This window comes from Chenopodium album, chromosome 24, assembly GCF_948465745.1.
Source record: "Chenopodium album chromosome 24, dcCheAlbu1.1, whole genome shotgun sequence".
Lineage (NCBI taxonomy): Eukaryota > Viridiplantae > Streptophyta > Magnoliopsida > Caryophyllales > Amaranthaceae > Chenopodium > Chenopodium album.
Genome location: NC_137857.1, coordinates 37,059,452 through 37,081,988, shown reverse-complemented (window position 1 = coordinate 37,081,988; position 22,537 = coordinate 37,059,452). Strand labels below are relative to the sequence as shown.

The following is a 22,537-nucleotide window of genomic DNA, read 5'->3' as shown; positions in this document are numbered from 1 at the left end:
TGAACTTATATAAAACAATAAAGCCTACGTGTTCACCCATACTAAATTTGTATCCTTTGTTTAGTGCCTCGCACATTGTTATATACTTATATTTTGAATATTATACTGTAATGTTTACACGTATTGGATAGGAAAATTTTACCTTTTAACTTGTCTTGTTTCTTTTTTTTAATGTTATCGTTTCATATGATTTTGTTGTCATTTGTATTTAGAAAATCACACCGAATACTACAATCAACTTGCCAAACAGTTCTTGTTAGGGGTGATAATGAGACTGAGCTATTCGTGAACTATTCGAGCTCGATTTGGTCAAAGCTCGGTCAAAGCTCGATTCGTGGTGGCTCGACTCGGGTTTGAGCTCGGCTCGAGACCTTAACGAGCCAAGCTGAGTTATGCCAAGTTCGGCTCGAAAGTTCGTGAACAAGCTCGATTATTTTTTTCATATAAAGAAATCATGTATATAAATATAAATATATTTATCAATAGATATTACACAATAATAATTTAGTGTTTTCATTATTAAAAAAATAAACTTGTTGTAAAATTAAAAAAATTAATAATAAACAATAAAGAAGACAAGTAAACTAGGGATAAGAATAAATCAAGTTTGTTCGTGAACAGTTCGAGTTCGGCTCGGTCAACGCTTAGTCAAAGCTCGGCTCGGTCAAAGCTCGACTCTTAAAGGTTTGAACTCGGTTCGAGTTCGAACAAATTTAAACGATCACGAGCCGAGCTGACCATAGTTCGGGCTCGGCTCGCCCGATTAGCACCCCTAGTTCTTGTAATACATGGTCTTACAACCTAATTTTATGATTTGCATTATACAAATACAAAATAACAATGCTATTAGACTTTAATTTATTGCGTCAAGTATATATGCTACTATAAAAGACTAGTAAACATGTAGTGTAGTATAACCTTAAACACTTGGGATATATCTTAGACAAATCCCGTACAAACTAGTTAGATCAAAGGCCTTATTGTTGCGATATTAGACCACAAAACTTTTGTTACAAAATTGCCTTATTCAGCTTATATATATACCAGTATTATTCATTGTAATGTCGTTATGCATTATATTTAGCGGGCTGATGGAAGGGATTCTGCTTGAAGAAAATGTGTAAACAACGCGAGCGAGCTGCTCGGTTTGAATATAGGCACAGCATGGCCAGCTCCTCTGAATGTAGCGAATGTAAGACCCGTATATTCTTGATACCATCCACTCACCTGTAAACAACAAAATCAATACATTTTGTAAGGAAAGTCAATAATTTGTAGAGAAATCTTATATATAAATAAAATTTCTGTCACAATACTAACATTACAAAGAAATATATATAACTATTGAATTGTAATGCTAACATTATATTACCTGTTTTTCATGGTACCATGGCCTCCAAGGTTTAGTGATGGGTAATCCAAGAGCATTTAGGCTGTATCTAGTAGACAATACCGGAACTCTTCCATCTGTATCTCCACTAATAAAGCCGACAAATGACATAATTTATATATATCTTTGGTTAAATGGGGCATGTAAAATGAGACGAACTAGTATAATAAATCAATTACGAAGTATTTATTTACCTATAGACCCATATTCTAAGTCCAGCAGAAATTAGTTTTTTGTAACTGGGAAGTACTGATGGCTTTGAGTCTGCCCAGTTGCTAAATATTGTTAAGCTGCACCAAAAATTATAAGTTATGTCATAATTGTATATAATAAGCTCCTCATTTAATTGTAATTAAGAGTGATTATTTGTAGTTTACGATAGATAATTTTCGTAATTACTTGCATATACTCCAGTTCTTTAACTGAACACCATCACTAACATGAAGAGCCTTTTGAACATCTGGTCTATTATAGTAACTTCTTGCATAATCATCCAAGCAAGGATCATAACCACCCATGATTCTCGGCATCTGCAAATGTTAAGAATATCCTTCAAATAAAATATAATGCAGAGTATTCTCTTTTGTTCCAAAATAATATTAGGATATACGACATGGGAAAAAGGTATAGTTTTAAAATTAAGTCGACCTATAAAAACCTTACCCAAATCAAATTGACCTGAACTAACATTATCCAAATAAAAATGTACACTCGGCCCATTTGTCACCTCTAGAGAAAGGGATTTTTTTCATTTCGAGTTTTAGGCCCCATTCTCTTCACTTTAATTTTGCTGAACTGAAATTATTTTTATTGAACTAAAATTATTTTTGCTGAACTTAAATTATTTTTACAAAACTGAAATTATTTTTGCTAAACTGAAATTATTTTTACTGATTTTCTATTATAATTCTTCTTTAAAATAACTGAATTTTACTGAACTGAACTTATTTTTACTGAACTGAAATTATTTTTACTTAATACTGTATTATTATTTTTAAGGTGAAGAGAACAGGGCTTTAGGATATAATCTCTTTGTAACATCCCAAAATAATTACTTGACAATATTTATTCTTGTAACGTTTTAATTGGCAAGTATATATAAATCTTACCATTTTGGAGCCAGCTTTGAACATGACTTCCATTGATCCTGAACTATTTTTGGTGGATTTTGCAATGCAAACTGCAGTGTACAAGCTGTATATATCGATCTCTTTGTACTGTTTTAGGACCTCGTCGACACCTTGGCTACAATCAGGGTTGTCCCAAGTATCATCGCTGTTGAAATCACAAGTCTCACGTATGATTTTGTGTGTTTCATCAGACACAACGGCGTGGCTCCAAGCATAGTCCACTAACCCTCTCCAATCATCAGGATCCGATGTTTCGGGATTTCCCATCTGCATATTTTTCGTTTTTATTAGTTGTCACGTTTTTAGTTCAAATTTTATTTCCGTCACTATCACTACTAAATCCTATATATAAAAATAAATACCAAGATGCCCTTTAGGTCAATGTAGATAGAAGAGTCCTTGTTCCTGTCATGAATGAGCTCGGCCAACTCTGGGACATATTTACCTGCCATTTAGTCACCAACGTTACAAAAATAAATCAAAGCACATTTATAAATATATGCTACAATTAGATTTATTTAAGCAATACAACTCACAAGCTACTCGAGTTCAGCTCATAAAGATAGTATTCATGACTTCATGAGCTAAGTTTAGTTTGACTCGAGAGGCTCATTGACCTATCGTGAAATTTATATTTTTTTTTTTTTTTTTTTTTTTTTTTGAGAACTTATATATATACTACCTCCGTTAACATTTACTTGCAACTTTAGAATATTTTATGTGTCTCAAATAATACCTCCGTTAACATTTAGTTGCAACTTTGGGGTATTATTTAAGAGACATAAAATATTCCAAAGTTGCAAGTAAATGTTAACGGAGGTAGTATATAAAAAGTTATGCATAAATTTAACAATAATAAATTTATTAATGTACGGAGTAGTATATACTATATGTTAACAAATTTTTAACTCTAGATGAGTTTTAAATCAGCTCAAGAAATATCAAAAGTTTACATAAAAAAGACAATATCATGATTTTGTAATAATAGCTTTTGGATGAAATTGCATAACCATAATCATGTTTATTCAAAATGAGGTTGACAAGAAAGTTGCACTACCTGCATAGCTCTCCCCTGCAATGTAAAATGAACGATTTCTATATGTTGGAAACTTGAGGAACCACTTTTGGAGAAATTCATAAGAATCATTTGCTGTTCGACGAAAAATTTAAAGAGATTAATTGATTAGCGTTAGAAACATGTACATAGAATGAAACTTAAAGCCGTTTGGAGCTTAAATTAATTGATCTAGCTCCCATCCGAATTAGTCAAATTTCGAAGTCAAATAGACTCTGGATTTACCCTTGAAAATAAGCTTTGAAAAGAGATGAGAATTATACCAGTAAATACATCCCCGAGATTATTAAAATCACTAGTGGTATGTGTATAGGAGAAACCAACTCCAACAGGAGATTCTAGGAACAACATGTTGGCTTCTGCAAGGTAATGTGCATAATACAAAGTTAACATATTATATTAGTATGGAATTATATTACATTATATTGTACAATATATCTGTCCCTAATTAAAAATCTCATTTCTCCTGCCGTGGGATGATAGGAGAAGAGTCATAATAATTGCCCATTAAAGTTGAACTGTATGGAATAGAATAAAAAGAAGAAAAGAGGAAAAAATTAATATTATATTGTTTTTAGAGGAACAAAGAGAAATGCAACATTTATTTAGGGATAGATTACGCTTTAGAAAATATTTTAAAATTAAAAGAACATGTTTATTATGAATTAAGCACTTAATTACCTTTATTCCAAGCAAAAGGGTTAAATTTAAGAGCACCACCATCAGTGTCCACTAAGAAAGGACCAATTTCTTGTGTTGCTCCATAACCAACAGAGGAACACCCTGGACCTGAGACCAAAGTAGAAATAATATAGAATTAAATAAAAATAATATAAAAAGTAAAAATAAATTGATATTAAAATAAGATTTATCAATGAAAAATGGATTATTAACATTAACTTATAGTTAATGGCTGTGTTAGTGGGACTTTCTAAACACAAGGCAACAAAAAAAGCATTTTTACTTTTAGTTGGAATATATGCTTGCTCTTTTGCTACCACTTCATATATATGTCTGTGTGTTGAGGTGAATATATTATTTAATTAATTCCTCCACTAATATTTTTTTAATTAATTATGTGGTCATGCTACCATCTTAGCAGCATGGTGTAATAGGTAATTATATTATTAATTTTTTAAAGTGTGCTAGGTATATTATTCTATTATTTTGCATCATCATCCTTGATAGCTGCCTCATATTAGGTCATAATGTATGGTTCATTTTTTTTTATACTCTACTTGTAACTTGTAAGAGCATATTACATTTAATAATTTAGCTAACAAAGACAAACATAAAATGTGAAACGCTAATAGCTAGGTTCGCGCTACAAATATTCTCCATATTTAATTAATTAGTATTATTAGTCTATAAAACTGATAAATTAAAGTAAGAATTAGATTGAAAAGGAAACTCATTTTGACACATGCTTACCTCCATTCAACCACAATACCAACGGCTTCTCATCAGGTTGAGATGAGGCCTCATAGAACCAATAGAACAACGCCCTCTCTTTTTTTTCATCAACCGTTATATAACCGGCATAGTGTCGAAAATCAACCTCCGGTTGACCAGGAAGATTAGTCACGAGATGGTTAGTTTCGAAGAGCTTTTCCTTGTCATTATTATAAGACCTTACTTTATGCCTAGAACCTTCTAAAGGCTCTAAACAAAATAACATGGCAATAAGAACCAAGTTAAGGACCATAAATAATGCTCTCATGGCAAAGTCCTTGTTAGAGCACCACTCTACTATATTGTTTAGGGCACTTTGAGTTTGACTACAATGTGAGGAGATGAAGAAGAACCACTTGGAAGCTATTTATAGTGATTTTTTTTTGCACTTAAAAAAAATAAATATAAATAAATAAATAAATAAATAAATCAATCAAATGTGGGGTTTGCAAAGAGAAATTATGGGTCCATTTTTGCCATATAGGGTTGGTGAATTTCTGACATGGATTATTATATTAAGGGTCCCTTGCATTATGTAGGTTTATAGGTATGGTAAGTGGATGTTCCATTTTCATAAATTTCCAATAAGGTATATATTGAAGAAAATTAAATGAATAAAGACAAATTTGAGGCAGAAAAAGATAAATTTGTAGAGGACAAAACACAACCTACAAATAGCATGCAATTGGTGCAACATTTTGAGATCTAGGATGGATTTCATCTTTCCTATTGTTTTTGTCTTGTAATTACTACTCATATCGACATACTCGTATCTCTATGGTCCCAATTCATTCATTATTGTAGTGAATCGTAGCACTCATCTATCCCTAAAATATTGTTTCTTTGTTCTTTACATAATGTTCATAATAGATTGTCTTATGTTAACACTGTCCACATTATATATTCCTCTTTATTTTAATTAATACTACTTCACAAACAATTAAGAAATTTACCTAGCTGCCTATTCAATATAAGATGATCTAGTCGAGTCTTCCTTACATATGCTACTATTAAAGATAATATTCGATTGGGCAAACTTGAGGCACGACACAACCTAGTATGAATAAGGCAAGATATGGCACAAGCACAGTATATGCACTAAACATCATGTTACTGCATGTGCGTGTTGAGCAGTTTGTTGAGCCTAAGCCACCTTTAATTGGGAGAAGCATAACAAGGTAGGGCACGACAACCTGACCCACAATCATCTTTATGCGCAATAAGCATAAGCGAGAAAATAACCATACACTAAACTGCACCTGGCCAAGACATAGGGGTTGCTTCAGCTCATACATATGGGACGTGATGGTGCTATAGCATCGGGAAAATTCTCAATTGCTTCAGCTCATGTGATTGGACGGTTTTATCCACCCGGATACACGTATTTTTTAAAAGTATAATGCTATAATTTTGAATTTTATAAGTCTCCAAGTTAAGAAGCTCGGTAATTATGTCTTTCACCATTATTAAATTGTACCAACATCTTAACTCAAATTTCAGCAAATTCATGATTGCTTCTCCATCAATAAACCATAATGCTCCTTTATGATTGTCTCTTTGTAATTTTGTATTGATCATGAACACATCAATCTTCTAGAGTTCGAGTAATGGATGATTATGACGCACACTACGTATATTGGTGGCTCCCTTATTGAGCACCCTTAGCTTCCAACTATGTTACCCTTTACGAACATACTCCGTATTTTTTAAAAAAAATTTATGTATCGATAAAATCCCTTAACCCTTAGAGTATGTAACAATAAACTTTGGTATGTTTTCGGTATTCATTACTTTATTACTCTTTTTAGAGGTAGCAGAATTGCCTAATGAACTAGGGCATTAACTGATTTACTAAACTGAACACATATTTTATGAGATGAGGAAATTAGAAATGGAACTGAACTGAACTTAAGCTAAAGAGAACAGGCCCTTAGTGTCCCATCAACAATTTGTGAAATAAAACATACTGGATCGCACCTGGTACATCATACGAGTATCAAATAAAGAAGAGTTATACCACTTACCAGTTATTTCTTCCTAGAATCTGTTGGGGTATTCATCCCAAGTCCCACATGGACGAAATAAGGAAGAAAAGACTTCCTTATAAGTGAGTGCACACTCCTAATAGTATGAGGCTTTTTGAAAAGGTGCCCAAAAAACAAATCCGTACGGGCTAGGCCCAAAGCGGACAATATCATACTAACGTGGAGTGGAGTGTGCGTGCGACCCGTCAAGATGGGTGACCCGGGCCCAACAAAATTAAATGGTGATAGAAGTAGTAGCCAACTTGCACACATATAATTGTGTAGCCGGTGCCGTGGTGTTCATCCTTCCTCTAATATTTTTATATATAGGAATAACATTTCTAGACGAAAATAAATTATAAATAAAACCTATCTAGTTAATTAAGGGTTTGTTCTGATTGACTGAATTGAGCTGAACTGAACATATTAGAGCTGAATTGAACTGAACTGAATATTTATGAGAGCGAGAAGGAAATTAAGAAGTGAAGTGGACTGAACTGAACTAAACATATTAAAAATGAACTGAACTGAAAATAATATGAAGTGAACAAGCCTTAAGTATTTTTCAACATGTATTGGGCCAAAATATAAGTATGTGTGCATAACAACAATCATGCCGCGCACCATCCCTATTAGTAATTTCATCTTTCTTTTTAGCTTGTGAACACAATATTATCGAGTTCCCTGTGTAAGTTGACTGATGTTATAGTTTATGCTAGTCAGATCGATAACAGACAATATGTAGGCATATATTCTCACCATATATTATTTCGTACTACTTTCATTGTTCGCTAGAAAAAGATAGAGGTCATATACTTCGTATAAGATATATAGAATCTTATGATGGAATAACAGAAATTAGTTTGTTTTGTGGCGAACCTTACAAGTGATTGATAAATTCTGAAATCATGGTATTAAAATCTTTATATTTATTGAAAAAGTGACCAAAAAGATAATTGGCCAATTGGGTTGTTGAATAATGACATGGAATCTAAACCTTGCGCAAGTTGTACTATAAGATTATATTGATATCATCAAAGCATTGAATGGATGGAATTGGATGTCCCTTTGTCAATCACTATTTGTCTTACTACTGCCAATTGGTTTTAGTATGGAAGCTCCAAAGCCTTGTTTGTGGCCTAAAAACTCTCCTCCTCCTTGTTCGGGTTGCCCAGGCCCATTTCATATTGTTTCGAAATTTAACATGGTATCAGAGCCAGGCCCACGGTTTGGGACCTCTAATGGCTTGAGTATATTGTCAGGCCCAAGTTTGGGACCTTTAATGACATTAAGTATTGTGGGCCAAATTGAATTGGATCAAGTGATCCTTGAGTTAAAAAGGGACTTTACATGTGAGGGGGAGTGTTGAAGTAAATCCCACCAAGTAACACATGTAAGAGTCCCACATTGATTAAAAAAGAGAGAGTTAAACACTTTATAAGGCTAAGGGGCTACTCCTCCTATTGCCAATTGGTTTTAGTATGGAAGCTCCAAAGCCTTGTTTGTGGACTTAACTCTCATCCTCCTTGTTCGGGTTGCCAGGCCCATTTCATATTGTTTCGAAATTTAACATGGTATCAGAGCCCAGGTTTGTTGGGCCGTTTATAACTGGGTATTTGTCAAGCCACTGATGTTCATTCCCAAAGAGGATTTATATTGTACCTTCTGGTGTGCTTTAGTTCTAAGAACACTCATAAGTGAGGAGGAGTGTTGAATCCCATTGTAGCCCACTTATGAGTGTCCCACATTGGAGAAAGAGGATAGAAGGTTTCACTTTATAAGGTAGAAGATTACCTCCTACTACTGCCAATTGGTTTCAGTATGAAAGCTCCAAAGCCTTGTTTGTGGCCCAAAAACTCTCCTCCTCCTTGTTCGGGTTGCCCAGGCCCATTTCATATTGTTTCGAAATTTAACAGTCCTTCGTCTCGATCGAACTACTTGTTTTAAGAATATCGAAAAAATTAATTGGTTGAGTTTTGAACGTATGTAGGTTACAACTTGGAGAAATTGTTTATGTTATGCATGTGAATAAAGTAACTAGCTAGACAAAAAGACTAATTAATGATAGAATGAAGTATAAAAGTAGAGAATTTCTTCATCTTTCACTATGCTTAGGATAGAGGAGATTTAATAGATACAAATCGTTCTTGTGATGGTGTATTTTCTAGGTTAAAGGCCAAAATCGAGTAATTACTCTATCAGTATCCGTAAAATTTTCATGCATTGCAAGGTGAGTTTGCTTGAGAAACACTTCTTAAATTTTAGTATTTAAATACCTTAAAACATGTTATTATGATTACTCTTGCACCAAACTTACAAAATTAAAGCTACAATCATACAAGTTTGTATCAAATCGATTATGTGGGTTTCTGATTGTAAGTTTCATATATGTTTTTTTTTTTTTTTTTTTTTGAAATAAAGTTTTATACAAGTATATGTTAAGCTCACAAATTATAAATAAAAAAAGTGAATGATTAGATATGGTCATATGGAGTATTATACTAATTGATGACCAATTTAATTCTATTCTTTAAATGATTTCATATTATCCAATTCAAAGAATTTCTCTCACAACGTTTGTGTTGGCCAACATTGACAAGATCACCCACGCACACACACTTTTTTCCCCTTTAAGTTCTTCGCCATTAAATTAGTGGGAAATTCTCCATTAATTAATACGAAGTAAGTGAAGTGACGTTCTTAGCAAACAAACAAAAAAGTACAATTATTAAATTAATGCAAAGCATCAAAATAGTACTCAATTCAAAGTTTATTAATTTTTTCTTTTACTCAAGCATGAACTTTGCTCACACCCATTCCATAATTAAATCACTTAAGATTAATGCAAAGAACCAAACTTCTCCAATATATACTGGATAATGGAGAATATATGCTTATAAAATACCATTTGTCATCTGCTAATTTAAATGACGTTCATTTTTATTTTATTTTTGATCCATGTTTGGGTGACAATATTTTGATTAGTGTACATGTCAGATCAATGATGACCATTAAATAGTTGTAATTTTTTATTTAATAAGAGTACTAATTTTTAATTAGTCTTTTTGTCTCTTCTGAGATAAAACTTTTGGCAAATGGAATTTACCATAAAAGTCAAAAGTCATTCTTAAATTAGTTTTTTTTTTTTTTTTTTTTTTTTTTTTTTTTTTTTTTTTTTGACACATTCTTAAATTAGTTAAATTTTGGAAAATTTTCAATTTTTTTGGCACGACATTTAAGATTGGGTTATCCCACTTTTGGTTTCCAAGGATTAAAATTGACAAACTTTTAAATAAATTGGATGTACAATAAATATTGAACATCCGTTATAAAGTTACCCCTAAAATGAACAAAAGTTACCCTAATATGAATAAAAGTTACCCTGACATAAATAAAAGTTACGAAGTATTTATGCTTTACTGATAAAAGTTACCCAAAAAATTGTAAAAGTGACCCTAAACTTAATAAAAAGTGACCCCCGATGTACAGTAAATTACTGTACACCGGATGTATACAAAAGTTATTCTTAAAATTTTCCTCTTAACTTATTGGGAAAATAATGCATATACTCAAACCTAAGCTTAATTATTGACCCAAATTGAGGTTGTGATTGAGATGCATGACTCATTATAAACCCAAATCGGCTATATATTGTCTTTTTTTTTTTTTTTTTTTTTTGAACAAGGCTAAATATAGTCTAATGGTCAAAATTCAAGTAATATTGGATTCAAATGACTTGTTTGATGAGGTTTTTATCCAATTGTGTCAATTGAAGTATATCTTTATGTATGTTGTATATGTAACTTTAATTTGATGAGACACCATATACGAATGACTTGTTTAATGACGTTTCTACCCGATTGTGTTAATTGAAACTTTATCTTAATAATAACTTTAACTTGATGAGACACCATATACTATAGTGCTTCAATAGTAACACTACTACGTACATGATATGGTTGATTAAAATTTAAAATTTTGACCTTTTGCTTTGAATTTGTAGTGTCACTGTACATGAAATGCATGATAATACTTGTATATTGACTAGATTCTTCTTATAGATATAACGATATAACTTGTTTTCTTTACTTGAAATCAAGTGTTGTAATCTGATTTAATAAAGTTTGGTTTAATTTGAATTTTCTAATTTAGTCAAGTCTAAATTATTACTTTTTTTTTGACGGGAAACTCTAATTTAATCTTCTAGTCTTACATAATTTTGAAGTACATTCACACTAATAGATAAGGGACAAAATAAATTATTAATTGAGATCTTGTTAGATTCGTGTGGAATTATAAATTTTAAGTAGTATGTAATTCTCAAATTTATTACTAACCCATAATTAAAGATATTTAATTTAGTGATGATGAAATAAATATTGAAAGTGTTAGCATGATCTAATCTAATTAATTCTTATATGATACAGCATAATCAAGTGTTTTTTTTTTTTTTTTTTTGAGGGAGAAATAATCAAGTTTTGAATAGATGAGTGACAAGATGTTGAGTGCCTATGTTCAAGACCAAAAAAAATGGTTCAAGACAAATGGGTCAAAGCGTGGGTCAATGCTCAAAGAAGGCCCATTTCACACCGCCCATTATCAATCCACTGCACACTGTAGCCCAGTATGGTAGCATGCCAACAGGGGCCCAACACTTTATGCTCTATTGTCAAAACAAATTTTTTTTTTTTTTAAATTAAATAATTTTATTAAGCTTCTTGTTTTCATGATCAAACATTAAAACATAATCCCCTCTATTGTCGAAAGACTCGATAGGTAGTACAACATAAAGAGAGAAACTAAGAAAACTAACGAGTATCCCTAGTCTCTGTGTTAATCATTGCATGGTTATGAATTATGACACTTATGGGATGTAGTCTTTACCACTGATGTCTAACTAGTGATGAAGGGTATGTAACAAGTGAAGAAATAATATTCCATCCGTCCCTCTCATTTGTACTATTAATTGTGATAATATCAAAAGAAAAATTAAATTTATTGACGTCTTTTTAGAAAAATAAGAGTTTAATTTGGAGACGGAAGGAGCTGTACTAGACAAAAGCTATAGTTTAATAGGTATTGTTCAAGAATAGATGTTCCACATGTGTACACTTAAACCTTTGTCATCAAATTTGCACCCTTAAAAAACCTTAAAGTATCCTAACGTAGGGCCAACCATAACCTTTGCCAGAAATGACCAAAACTGAGAAGGTATGAATCGTGCGTAAGTCATAAAAGTGTAAAACTAGCTTTGTTTATGTCCACTAAATAAGCACGTATGAATAGGATGATATTGTCCAACCAATCTTCATGTCTTCCTTAGCTTAAATAGGTTGAGGTCAAGTCACTAATTTTGTCTCCAATCAAGGACGGTGACAATGTGACATCAAGCTTTGTGCTCACAGGTCCCAACTGTCAACTATTATCCTATAATATAGATTAATTGATTCAAACAAACCCGAAGATCAGAGGATATAACTCAAAACAAATTGAGTCGATTTTATATACTTATAAGAAAATTACATATTTGGAGTATTTCTCTTCTTCCTCCGCTCTTCTCCATTGAGTTATAACAACTTGGTCAAAACCAACTGCTAGACATGTAGACATACTACAATATCGGAGATCCCAGCTGTCATAAGATTTAAAAAGGCTCAACGACCGAAGGCTAAAAGCGAGGTCAAACCCAATCCAAAATGACTCAATCTGAACTTGACCTAGAGTCTTGGCTTGAAACACAAATCGATTTGAATTAACTTAATCCGAACACGACTCAAAGCGTTAACCCAAAACCCTTCCCGACCCAAATATATTAACCTAAACATCCCCAAATTGACTTAATCCAAACCTCATCGAATAGTTGACCAGAAATGACATGATCCAAACTACTCAATTGTCAAACCTCATCGAATAGTAATTTTCTAGCTTCTAACAACAAAATGGAGATAAATCACACTACTTTTCTCAAGCAATTAGTGGCCTTTTTTAATTGCTCTGTTTATACACTTCTTTCTCGACAACTATTCAACATAATAGGCATAGTTTCTTATTTGAAATTACCTACCAATGAAGAATTGCTTTATTCCCATGACCCACTTGTTTTTCTATATTAATATCATTAATACGTCTTATTGTCTCCCAACATATAATGAATTCATTAACTTTATGTCATACAATTCACTTCATAAATCTAATTCAACATTATATTGTAAATAGATTTTGTGTCAAAAAAGAACGTATCAATTATTCTTAAACGGAGTAAGGGCCTATTCTGACTGGACTGAACTGAATATTTTATGAGAGAATAAAATTAAAAACTGAACTGAACTAAAAATAATCTGAAGAGAACAGACCCTATTTATAAAAATAAAAAAATAAATAAATAAATAAATAAACCAAAACAAAAAAAAAAACTGATGTATATACTCGAAAACAAACAAATAAAGGGAAAATTTGACATTTGCTACCACTAAAATGACCCTTTTTCACATTTGCTACCTGTTTAAAATTTTATTTTATTTTATTACCACCCAAATCCCACATTGTTAAATATCACTACCTCTTACCTTATGCCGTTACGGTTTCCGTTAGTAGAGCCCAACCACCCTCACTGCTACCGTACAACTACTCCTACCTCCTCAACCACCCTCATTGCTAGCCCCTCTCCCCGTTCCAATGCCTTAACCAGTGACATCATTGTCATCGGCGACATCAATCGCCACTGCTAGCCCCTCTTTACTACCCTTATCTCTCCTCTTCACCGCCCCTGTTGGCTATGGTGGTCAAATTTGGCGGTCAAATACAAATCTTACACAAACAAAACCAAATTTAACCTCCGGCCACACAAAAATCGGCACCTCTACCCTAAACCCATTTGTTAAAACCACCTGTTGGCTATGGTGGTTTAGGGTTTCGTTTTCACTTGTTTAGGGTGGTATTGGGGCAGCGTGGGCAGGGGAAATTGAGGAGATGGGGGAAGGTTGAATTTGGTTTTGGCGGTGCGATGGTGGAGTGACTGATATGTGGAGGTCGGTTTGGGCGACGCTGCTGATTGGTGGCTGCTGCGACGGTTGGTGAGCGGTGCGGCGGTGAAGTGAACTGTTGTTGCTGATATTGTTGTGTTGGTTGGGTGCTAGCTGATGTTGAAATTGTTGGTGTTTGCGTGAGTATAGAGGGAAGTGGGAGCTGACTGTGAACAGGGGAGGTGAGGGTGATGCTGCTGAAATTGTGTGGTAATGGTGGCTGGTTTGAGGTGTGGTGTGACTGCTTGGTGGGCAGGTATAGGAAGGGGGGAGGAAGGTGGCTGGGAAATATATACATATATATTTTTTTTTAGTTTTTTTTTCTTTTAATTTTTAGTAGATTAAATTATTATTTAATGAAATGATGGCCCCCACTTAACAGAACCTTAAGAGATTCTGTTAAGTGGTAGAAATATTTTACAATGTGGAATTTGGGTGGTAGTAAAATAAAATAAAATTTTAAATAGGTAGCAAATATGAAAGAAGGTCATTTTAGAGGTAGTAAATGTCAAATTTTCCCAAATAAAGCAATTGATGCACTAATCTACAAAAGGAGTGCCAATACTGTCAATTTGCCAAACATGGAGTAAAGTATTCTTGCCAACAAAACTTTGGTCCACATTCTCGGATACCCCTCATTTCCTCAACAATACCATTATACCAACACCATCATCAATAAACCAAAACTAAAATTCAACCTCCAATTCCACCCACAAGAAAATATACCAGTAGAAGAAAAAAAAAAAAAAAAAAAAAGAGTTGCAAAAAAGGAAAAAAAAAAACCTTGAATCTTTCTTTCAAATCTTTCCATTTCCATCAATAGCAATGGAAGAAGAAGAGCAGATCCAACCCAAAAAGCCACTTCCCCATTACTGGGGTACAACCCCAGAAGAAGACTACTACACTCAACAAGGCATCAAATCAACCCAATCTTACTTCACTACACCTTCTGGTCTAACCCTTTTCACCAGATCATGGCACCCACTTTCTCTCTCTCCTCCACGTGGCATCATCTGTTTGGTCCATGGCTATGGCAATGACATCAGCTGGACCTTCCAATCCACCCCTATTTTCCTTGCTCAAAATGGGTTTTCCTGTTTTGCCCTTGATTTACCTGGTCATGGTAAATCTGATGGCCTTAAAGCCTATGTTCCTGACATCAATTTGGTCATTAGCTGTTGTACCTCTTTTTTCGAGTCTGTGTTGGAAACCCGTTCGATGCGTAATCTGCCCGCGTTTCTCTTTGGAGAATTGATGGGCGGGGCGATATGCTTATTGATCAGTATGATGTACCCTGACATGGGTTTCAGTGGCGCTGTTCTGATCGCACCCATGTGTAAAATCTCTGATAATGTCAGACCCAGATGGCCAATTCCTGAAATTCTGACATTTATTGGTAAATTTGTACCTACTTTGGCAATTGTGCCTTCACCTGATTTGTTACATAAGTCTGTCAAAGTTCCTGAGAAGAGAGAAATTGCTGTTATGAACCCTTTAAGATATAATGGGAAGCCAAGATTAGGGACTGTCATTGAATTATTAAGGGTTACTGATTATTTGAGTCAAAAATTGAAAGATGTTACAATACCCTTTATTGTCCTACATGGAGAAGCTGATGTTGTGACTGATCCGGGTGTGAGCCGGGCTCTTTACGAGGCGGCCGCGAGTGAGGATAAAACGATCAAGATTTATGAAGGGATGGTGCATTCTATGTTGTTTGGGGATACTGATGAAAATGTGGAGATTGTTAGGAATGATATATTGTGTTGGTTGAATGATAGATGTAAAAGGGAAGATTGATGGGGTTGAAGTTATTTATTAGAACATTGTGTTTTAAATTGATTTGTGAATGTAGCTAAATTGAATTGTAGTTACATTGAAATTGAGCTACAATGTAATTTGTTTTAACTTTGATGATGGATTAAAGAAAGAATTTGGCATGATTTGTGCAATTTTTTGAATCTCATGTTAACATGTTTCCTGATTATTTTTGTCTGCTGGGCATTATAGGCTTATGGCATACAGTATTTGGTCATTAATGCATTATGTTACTTAGGTACTCGTGTCAACACATGTATGTACGTATGTATGGTCCGAAATGAATTGTCAAATGTACCATACTCCGTATTAATGTACTTCGTAATAGAGTTGAAAACAGACTTGAATTGAATATCTTGAATGCAAGGAACGTATCGAGTAATGTAGTTGATTCAGTAAGAGTAAAGATTGCTGATTTTTGCTGTTGACAATTGACAGATAATTTTTTTTATTCTGCAGTATGTAAAAAATAAAAAAAAGGTCCTACCGAGATTTGAACTCGGGTTACTGGATTCAGAGTCCAATGTCCTAACCGCTAGACCATAGGACCAATCTGCTAATATAATGATCCAAAATAAGTTATATCATATAAATTTAAATGTAAAAAAATTATCAATGACAAAGCGAAAAAGAGGTCCTACCGAGATTTGAACTCGGGTTACTGGATTCAGAGTCCAATGTCCTAACCGCTAGACCATAGGACCGGATTGCTAGTAATTCACAAAGAAAATTATTTATAGTTTCTTCATTAACTTATGCTTTTTTCCTAGCACATATTTTCATTCACCAATGTCCCTTGATACTTTAGCATGACAATTTTTAATGTACTTACTTGTATAACCTTAAAATTGCATTTAGAACAAAGTACATTGGTTATGAATTTAACATCTCACATGTCTTTCCTTACATGTGCAATAACAAATAATAATGATAAAAAATTATCAAAGACGAGCATGTTAGCTGTACAAAAAGTATGTAACTATGCATAGTTAGTTAGGTACTTAGGTTTGAGGTGTTTAAAAAATAAATAAATAAAAAAAAAGTACTTAGCTTGAGGTGTTATCTTATTTGGTATGGACTTATAATTACACATTATTATACATCTTAAATGATTGTAATGATATACAAAATATGCCTAGCTAAAAAAAAACTTAACACATCTAAACATGATTTGAACTTAGCTAATCTAATGCGAACTTGTTATTACTGATAAAAAAAATTACAACTTGTTGGTCACGAGATTCAAGATTCCTCTATTAATTAATTGGATGTAAGCTCAACATTTCTGCAGGATGTAGCAGAAGAAGCATTAGACGCTTTACATCAAGGCCAAAACAAAATAACCAAATAGCGAAAAAAAAGGTCCTACCGAGACTTGAACTCGGGTTACTGGATTCAGAGTCCAATGTCCTGACCACTAGACCATAGGACCAGAATATTATGATTGATTTAAAATATTGGAAACTTACTTTTCTGTATGTATAACTTTATATTACAAGTATCTTTGTAACTGTATGATATTAGCTAATTCACAATTTATCGTTTTAACATTTTTTATAAAGAAGAAATTTAAAACTATTGAAAAAAATACAGTATATACATTTGTAAATAACTTGGTGAGGAGAAAATATATGCAATAAGTCAAAAACACTACTAACTATGACCAAGGGACGGGGGTAAAATACTATATAAAATGGATACATCAAACTCCCCCAAGCCAAACCTTTGCTTGTCCCTTTATTCTCTCAAATAAATCTTCACAATTTAGGCACCAATTAGCTGATACAAAAAATCAGTAACATATCAATTCCCAGAGCACAGGCTAGGACCATGCAAGCTAGTTGTTTAACTGATTTCAAAATAAGGTTGCGTATATATGAACCTCCCCAAACCCCACCTCAACGAGCTTCATATTAAGCTGCTGTTGATGCTACTACAGGGAACTGGTCTTCTGATTGTCTTTTCCACAAAAAGTTGGCAGCTTCAATCCACCGAGGATTAACTAGAAACTTTCCCTCTTCAACTGCCCTACGAGACTTCTCTGCTGTGGCATCTTTTGACACAACGTGTGTTACGCTGGAGTCCAGTTCAGTTGAGCATGTAGCTCCTAACTGTTCTGCCATCCTCCATAATGGCTGGTCAGCAGTTTGCGTTTTTTTCTTGAGCACCCAGCTGAACACTATCTTGCAATCTTTGAGGACTTCCTTCCGAATTATTCTTAGTAACTGCATGACCAATTTGATACAATGAGTATGATTGTCTATTTGTCTGATTAAAACATGTATCAAACACACAAGAGCAAAGATAGCAGGGCCTAACCTCCCTCACATCTCTGGAAGCATAGTCATCTCCATGCTCCTACCAGGAGAGCACGAGTCAATACGAAAGCAGAACAAACAAGGTACTAGTATTATAGCTGTGAAGTAAAGAGTCAGGCTAGATATTTAACATTGAGGTGAATAACAGCATTTGAAACAACTGCAATACCCTTGTTAGTTATTTATACATTTCTGAAGCAAAGATTGGGAATTAACTAACAGGATCAAAGAACTTGTGGTGTATACTCTTAAGGACTCTCAGAATTGCTGCAAGTGCTCCATCTGACTCGTTCTCGTCAATCTTTAACTCAGCAAGAGACTTGCAATTGTTGCCTAATTGACGACAAGTATATGAAAAGAAGTGGTATCTTTCCATTAGTATCAAGTTGTCCTTGTGCCTCTCCCAGACCTAGAATGATACAAAATTGCAGACATATCCAACTTCAGAATACAGTAGACGATTCTCTCAATAAAATGGACGGATTTAGTAGATGTAAATATATTATCAGGAAAAACTTCATTGTCTCAAAATCTTAGTGCTATCACAATATAGAGGTTATACATTGGGGAAAAACTGTAATAATTGCTCATCTGTTCATGAGTCCATCAACATGGAATACAATATGTGAAGGCATATACTGTCATAATTTATAAACTTAATAAGGATTAGACAAAAGAGATGCATAATAGCATCAGTTACTGATTGAGTAAAAAAAATCTCAGAATAAATCAGCAAATAATCCAGTTTCTAATCACCAGAGAATTTACTTACAGATTCTGTGTCATCAAGTATCAGAACAGCACTCTCAAACCCCAGTACCATGTCTAGTCCTTTCTGGTTTCTGTTTGTGCAATCGGCTCTGGAGATAACTTTTGAATCAAAATAGAGCTTTCTGGGATCAAGAAGCTTTGCCATTTCGCGACCATAAGCTGGCTCTCCCATGGTGTAAATGTACATCTCAAACATCTTGCTTGCTTCTTGCAGAAATTCACGGACAAAAGGCCTCAACTTGGTTATCATAGGCCTCGTATCAAATTGAAATAAGCTTCCATTTGAAGTATCTGTTCATTGCTAAATTTAGTGCAAGGAAGAATAGGAAGTATACAAAACTCTGATGGTTAAGAGTCAGGAGAGCTTAGTATATACTTAAAACATAAAGCAATACAATCTAGGATATATCTGGACTCTGCTTATTTTACACCTTTTGGCTTAAACACCAGATGACAAATTCAATCATAATTCTTAAAGTATAGAAGAATTAAAATATACTAGCTATAGATGAGACAACCAGACAAGAAAAATTAGAGGAACAGCAATTTGATGAGAGTGATGCCAAGCAAATCACACAAAACAAGGAACGCGAATTCAAATTTCTACCATAAATAATTTTTATGACATGGTAAACCGTAGAACTTTTACTTCAAATGAAAAAGAAACACATAGTCAAGTTGTACTGTATCATTTTATTCCACAACCAATATAGTCTAATGATACAGTGATATACAATGAAAATTGTTCACAAACTTAAGTTTAAAAATTTAATCATAAGCAGCAAAGCAGATTATTAATCATGTAGGAATTTAAATAGAGCAACCTTTAAAGGAGCATGTTTGATTCATTAGATATGCGTCTTCCGGACTGAGAGAATCGATATTGGCTGTGTGCAGCAATGTCTGGTCCAAATCGAGAACCAGGAACAATTTTTTCTGGCGTAGGACATTTCCTGCTTCAGCATTACGTAATCGAGAAATTTCTCTGCTGCCAAGCCTCAAATCCTGCAAATTGCAATTGGCAATTAAACCAATATCTTATCAGTCTTTCGAAAAGAGAATTTGACCTGAACAAGCTTTGCAACTGCACTAACATCACAATGAAGATATAGCAAATTATCAATTGAATAACACCACAACAGTGACAGTTATAAACGAGTTAAAAACTATCACAAGATGCAGACCCCTTCCACCCACTCTCAAGTCTCAATCAAGCACGGGTGATTTGAAGAAACAAGCTAGCCAGTTAAGCAACAAATGGTTGTAAAATCCTCGAGGTTGACAACTTGATGACCAATAAGCTTCAGTCTAGTTCTATCTTTTATTGAGCTAAACAAGAAGAGTTTAAGCATGACATATAGCATACTGAACATATTACAAGCTGATATTAGCGCATGATAACTAAATAACAAGAGGAGAACCTACACATACCTTATGAATATATCTAAACGGAATACTATCTCCATCTCCATCACCTACCAATTTCCCACATTCTATGCACATATCCTTAAAAAAACCAGGATGTGCACACGAACTTGGCTCCTCGGCCACCTTGCATTGCTTGATCCTTCCAACAAAAGCACTCATGTCAATGCCTAAGACATTTTTTATACACTTTGTACATACTATTCTCCCTAAAGTAATGATGTTACTAGTCTTACTACAAAAAAAACAAGGTAAATGACTTTTCTTGTTGCATTACTAAATAAATTATGGTACAGTTTGCTAATAACAGACTATTATCATTTAACATCACATAGAAAATTCAATGTTAATACTCCATAATTGTAAGTACATAAGTATACTACATTACGACATTCATAAAAGAAACATCACGATTCGATTCTAATGGGTTGTATCATGTATGTACACTAATTATGCTAAAAGTTGTTACATGAAAAACGAGCTACACAATTCATGCTAGTTGATCATTTTACACTTGAAAAGGCGGTCATTTTAACACCATAAACAAGAAACTTATTCATCAATGCATACATTTGAAGATCATTTGCCAGAACCTTATAATATAATGAGTTTAATTCTTGAAAATTCTTGAAAATCCAAGTACAAAAAAAAGCTACATTCAATCTTCCCATTTTCATTCCATCTTTCTCTGAAATCAAACTAGGGAAATAATTATTCTTAATCGTAATGGTTTAATTGCATCAAAAATCAAGCTTTACTGATTCAATTTCTACTTGTATCAGTTCCAATTGAAACACATTACTAAAAAAATTTCAAAATTCAAATATATGATCAAGAAAAAAATATATATATAAGAAGGGGACAGAATTAGGGTTTCCGAATTCAAGAACATGTAATTATTTGTATAAATAAAGAATCAAAATTAAGATGAATAATTTGGATGAAATTATAAATGAGATCCAATTATACCTGAGAGGTTCAGGTTGAATTTGGAGAGCCATCTTAGACAAAGAAAAGAAAACACACTCAAATAGAGGAGGTTTGGTTTGTTTATATAGGAAACAAGAATTCGGCTTGACCGTAATTTATAAACGTGAATCATCAGGGAACATACAAGGGGCAAAATGGAGAAAACATATCTTGTATCACGACTTTCGGGATACTTGGGGTGTCTATTTAGTGTTTAATTTGAATTTGGGTCAAACTTAATCCGATTTGAAATTAAAATCAGTTTTGACTTGAGTCAAATTCGATTTGAATTTTTTCTGAATTCAATCTAAATTGGATTTTGGTAGTTTGGATTGAATTGAAAATTGAATCAAAATATAACCATAATTTAATTTAGTCTTAATTAGGATTTAAATAGTTTAGTTATTTAAGTTTAAATTAAACATTTTACTGACGCATTTATTTTAGTAATTTGGTTAATTAGCTTACAGAAAAGTTGAAGTTGTGACTTGTGAGATTAAGAGACAGACACCACAAAACTCCATCAAACTGAAGTATTTGAAGGGCATCAGGGCTACAACTACTCCCTCCGTCCCTAAATTACATTTCTCCTTTCTATTTTTGGTATTCCAAAATTACATTCCTCCTTTCTATTTTTGGTAAGTTTTTTTTTTAGTAAATCAACTCTCTTTTTCTGTTTTATATTTAATGCTTTCTCACTCATCCTTACCTAATCTCACTCATAATCTTTGTGCCAAATTACAATGAATATGATTGGTTATAAATTTTCAATTAAGAGCATGTGATTGGTCCTTTTTTTTTGCAAAGGATTGATGACATGTCATGAGTAATAACTAATACTTCCTCCGTTTTCTTTTACTTGCAACACACCTTTTAAGCACGCAGTTTTAGGAGATGATTAGTGAGGGTAAACGAGCGATTTTATCAATATAATTTTTACACGAAAATTAGAATAGGGTTAAGTATTATTTGTAAAAATTATAATAAAAAATTTGTCCGTTTACATTACATAAACCCGACCTCAAAACACGTGCCACAAGGCTGTATTGCAAGTAAAAGAAAACGGAGGAAGTATATCTTTGTACTTCTCATTGCATTATCTAATCATTATTATTTGTCTTATTCTTCCCTCCTTAATTCCCG

The 22,537-nt window shown here is 33.4% G+C and overlaps 2 protein-coding genes, 3 non-coding genes and 1 pseudogene across 5 annotated transcripts; 1 reads left to right on the top strand and 5 right to left on the bottom strand.

Moving 5' to 3' along the window:
- Positions 1-834: 834 nt before the first annotated feature.
- On the bottom strand, positions 835-5,366 carry LOC145611291 (serine carboxypeptidase-like 31). The gene is made up of 10 exons (XM_081666605.1): positions 5,027-5,366; positions 4,277-4,384; positions 3,859-3,954; positions 3,578-3,670; positions 2,883-2,965; positions 2,500-2,787; positions 1,790-1,920; positions 1,585-1,680; positions 1,373-1,478; positions 835-1,227 (listed from the first exon to the last, which is right to left on the bottom strand). The coding sequence occupies exons 1-10, from the start codon at positions 5,313-5,315 to the stop codon at positions 1,081-1,083; spliced, it is 1,437 nt and encodes a 478-aa protein (XP_081522731.1). The 5' UTR covers positions 5,316-5,366; the 3' UTR covers positions 835-1,080.
- Positions 5,367-14,030: 8,664 nt separating this feature from the next.
- LOC145612079 (caffeoylshikimate esterase pseudogene) lies at positions 14,031-16,063 on the top strand (annotated as a pseudogene).
- Positions 16,064-16,389: 326 nt separating this feature from the next.
- Positions 16,390-16,461, bottom strand: TRNAQ-CUG (transfer RNA glutamine (anticodon CUG)). Its single transcript has one exon. It is a non-coding gene; the product is annotated as a tRNA-Gln (tRNA).
- Positions 16,462-16,543: 82 nt separating this feature from the next.
- TRNAQ-CUG (transfer RNA glutamine (anticodon CUG)) lies at positions 16,544-16,615 on the bottom strand. The gene has a single exon. It is a non-coding gene; the product is annotated as a tRNA-Gln (tRNA).
- Positions 16,616-17,271: 656 nt separating this feature from the next.
- On the bottom strand, positions 17,272-17,343 carry TRNAQ-CUG (transfer RNA glutamine (anticodon CUG)). Its single transcript has one exon. It is a non-coding gene; the product is annotated as a tRNA-Gln (tRNA).
- Positions 17,344-17,627: 284 nt separating this feature from the next.
- LOC145612128 (RNA polymerase II C-terminal domain phosphatase-like 4) lies at positions 17,628-21,563 on the bottom strand. Its single transcript, XM_081667499.1, has 7 exons — positions 21,395-21,563; positions 20,432-20,567; positions 19,825-20,005; positions 19,002-19,291; positions 18,450-18,638; positions 18,231-18,269; positions 17,628-18,136 (listed from the first exon to the last, which is right to left on the bottom strand). Exons 1-7 carry the CDS (start codon positions 21,424-21,426, stop codon positions 17,825-17,827), a joined length of 1,179 nt encoding a protein of 392 aa, XP_081523625.1. The 5' UTR covers positions 21,427-21,563; the 3' UTR covers positions 17,628-17,824.
- Between the last annotated feature and the right edge of the window lie 974 nt (positions 21,564-22,537).

Excerpts from the sequence above, each read along its gene's own strand:
- LOC145612128 (XM_081667499.1), bottom strand. The coding sequence starts at position 21,426 with ATGGCTCTCCAAATTCAACCTGAACCTCTCAG. Across the intron at positions 20,006-20,431 it reads CGTTTAGATATATTCATAAG|GATTTGAGGCTTGGCAGCAG; the intron begins GTATGTGTAGGT and ends TGCAATTTGCAG. Across the intron at positions 19,292-19,824 it reads TCAAACATGCTCCTTTAAAG|ATACTTCAAATGGAAGCTTA; the intron begins GTTGCTCTATTT and ends AGCAATGAACAG.
- LOC145611291 (XM_081666605.1), bottom strand. The coding sequence starts at position 5,315 with ATGAGAGCATTATTTATGGTCCTTAACTTGGTTCTTATTGCCATGTTA. Across the intron at positions 4,385-5,026 it reads GGTATTGTGGTTGAATGGAG|GTCCAGGGTGTTCCTCTGTT; the intron begins GTAAGCATGTGT and ends CTTTGGTCTCAG. Across the intron at positions 1,228-1,372 it reads CATGGTACCATGAAAAACAG|GTGAGTGGATGGTATCAAGA; the intron begins GTAATATAATGT and ends TGTTGTTTACAG.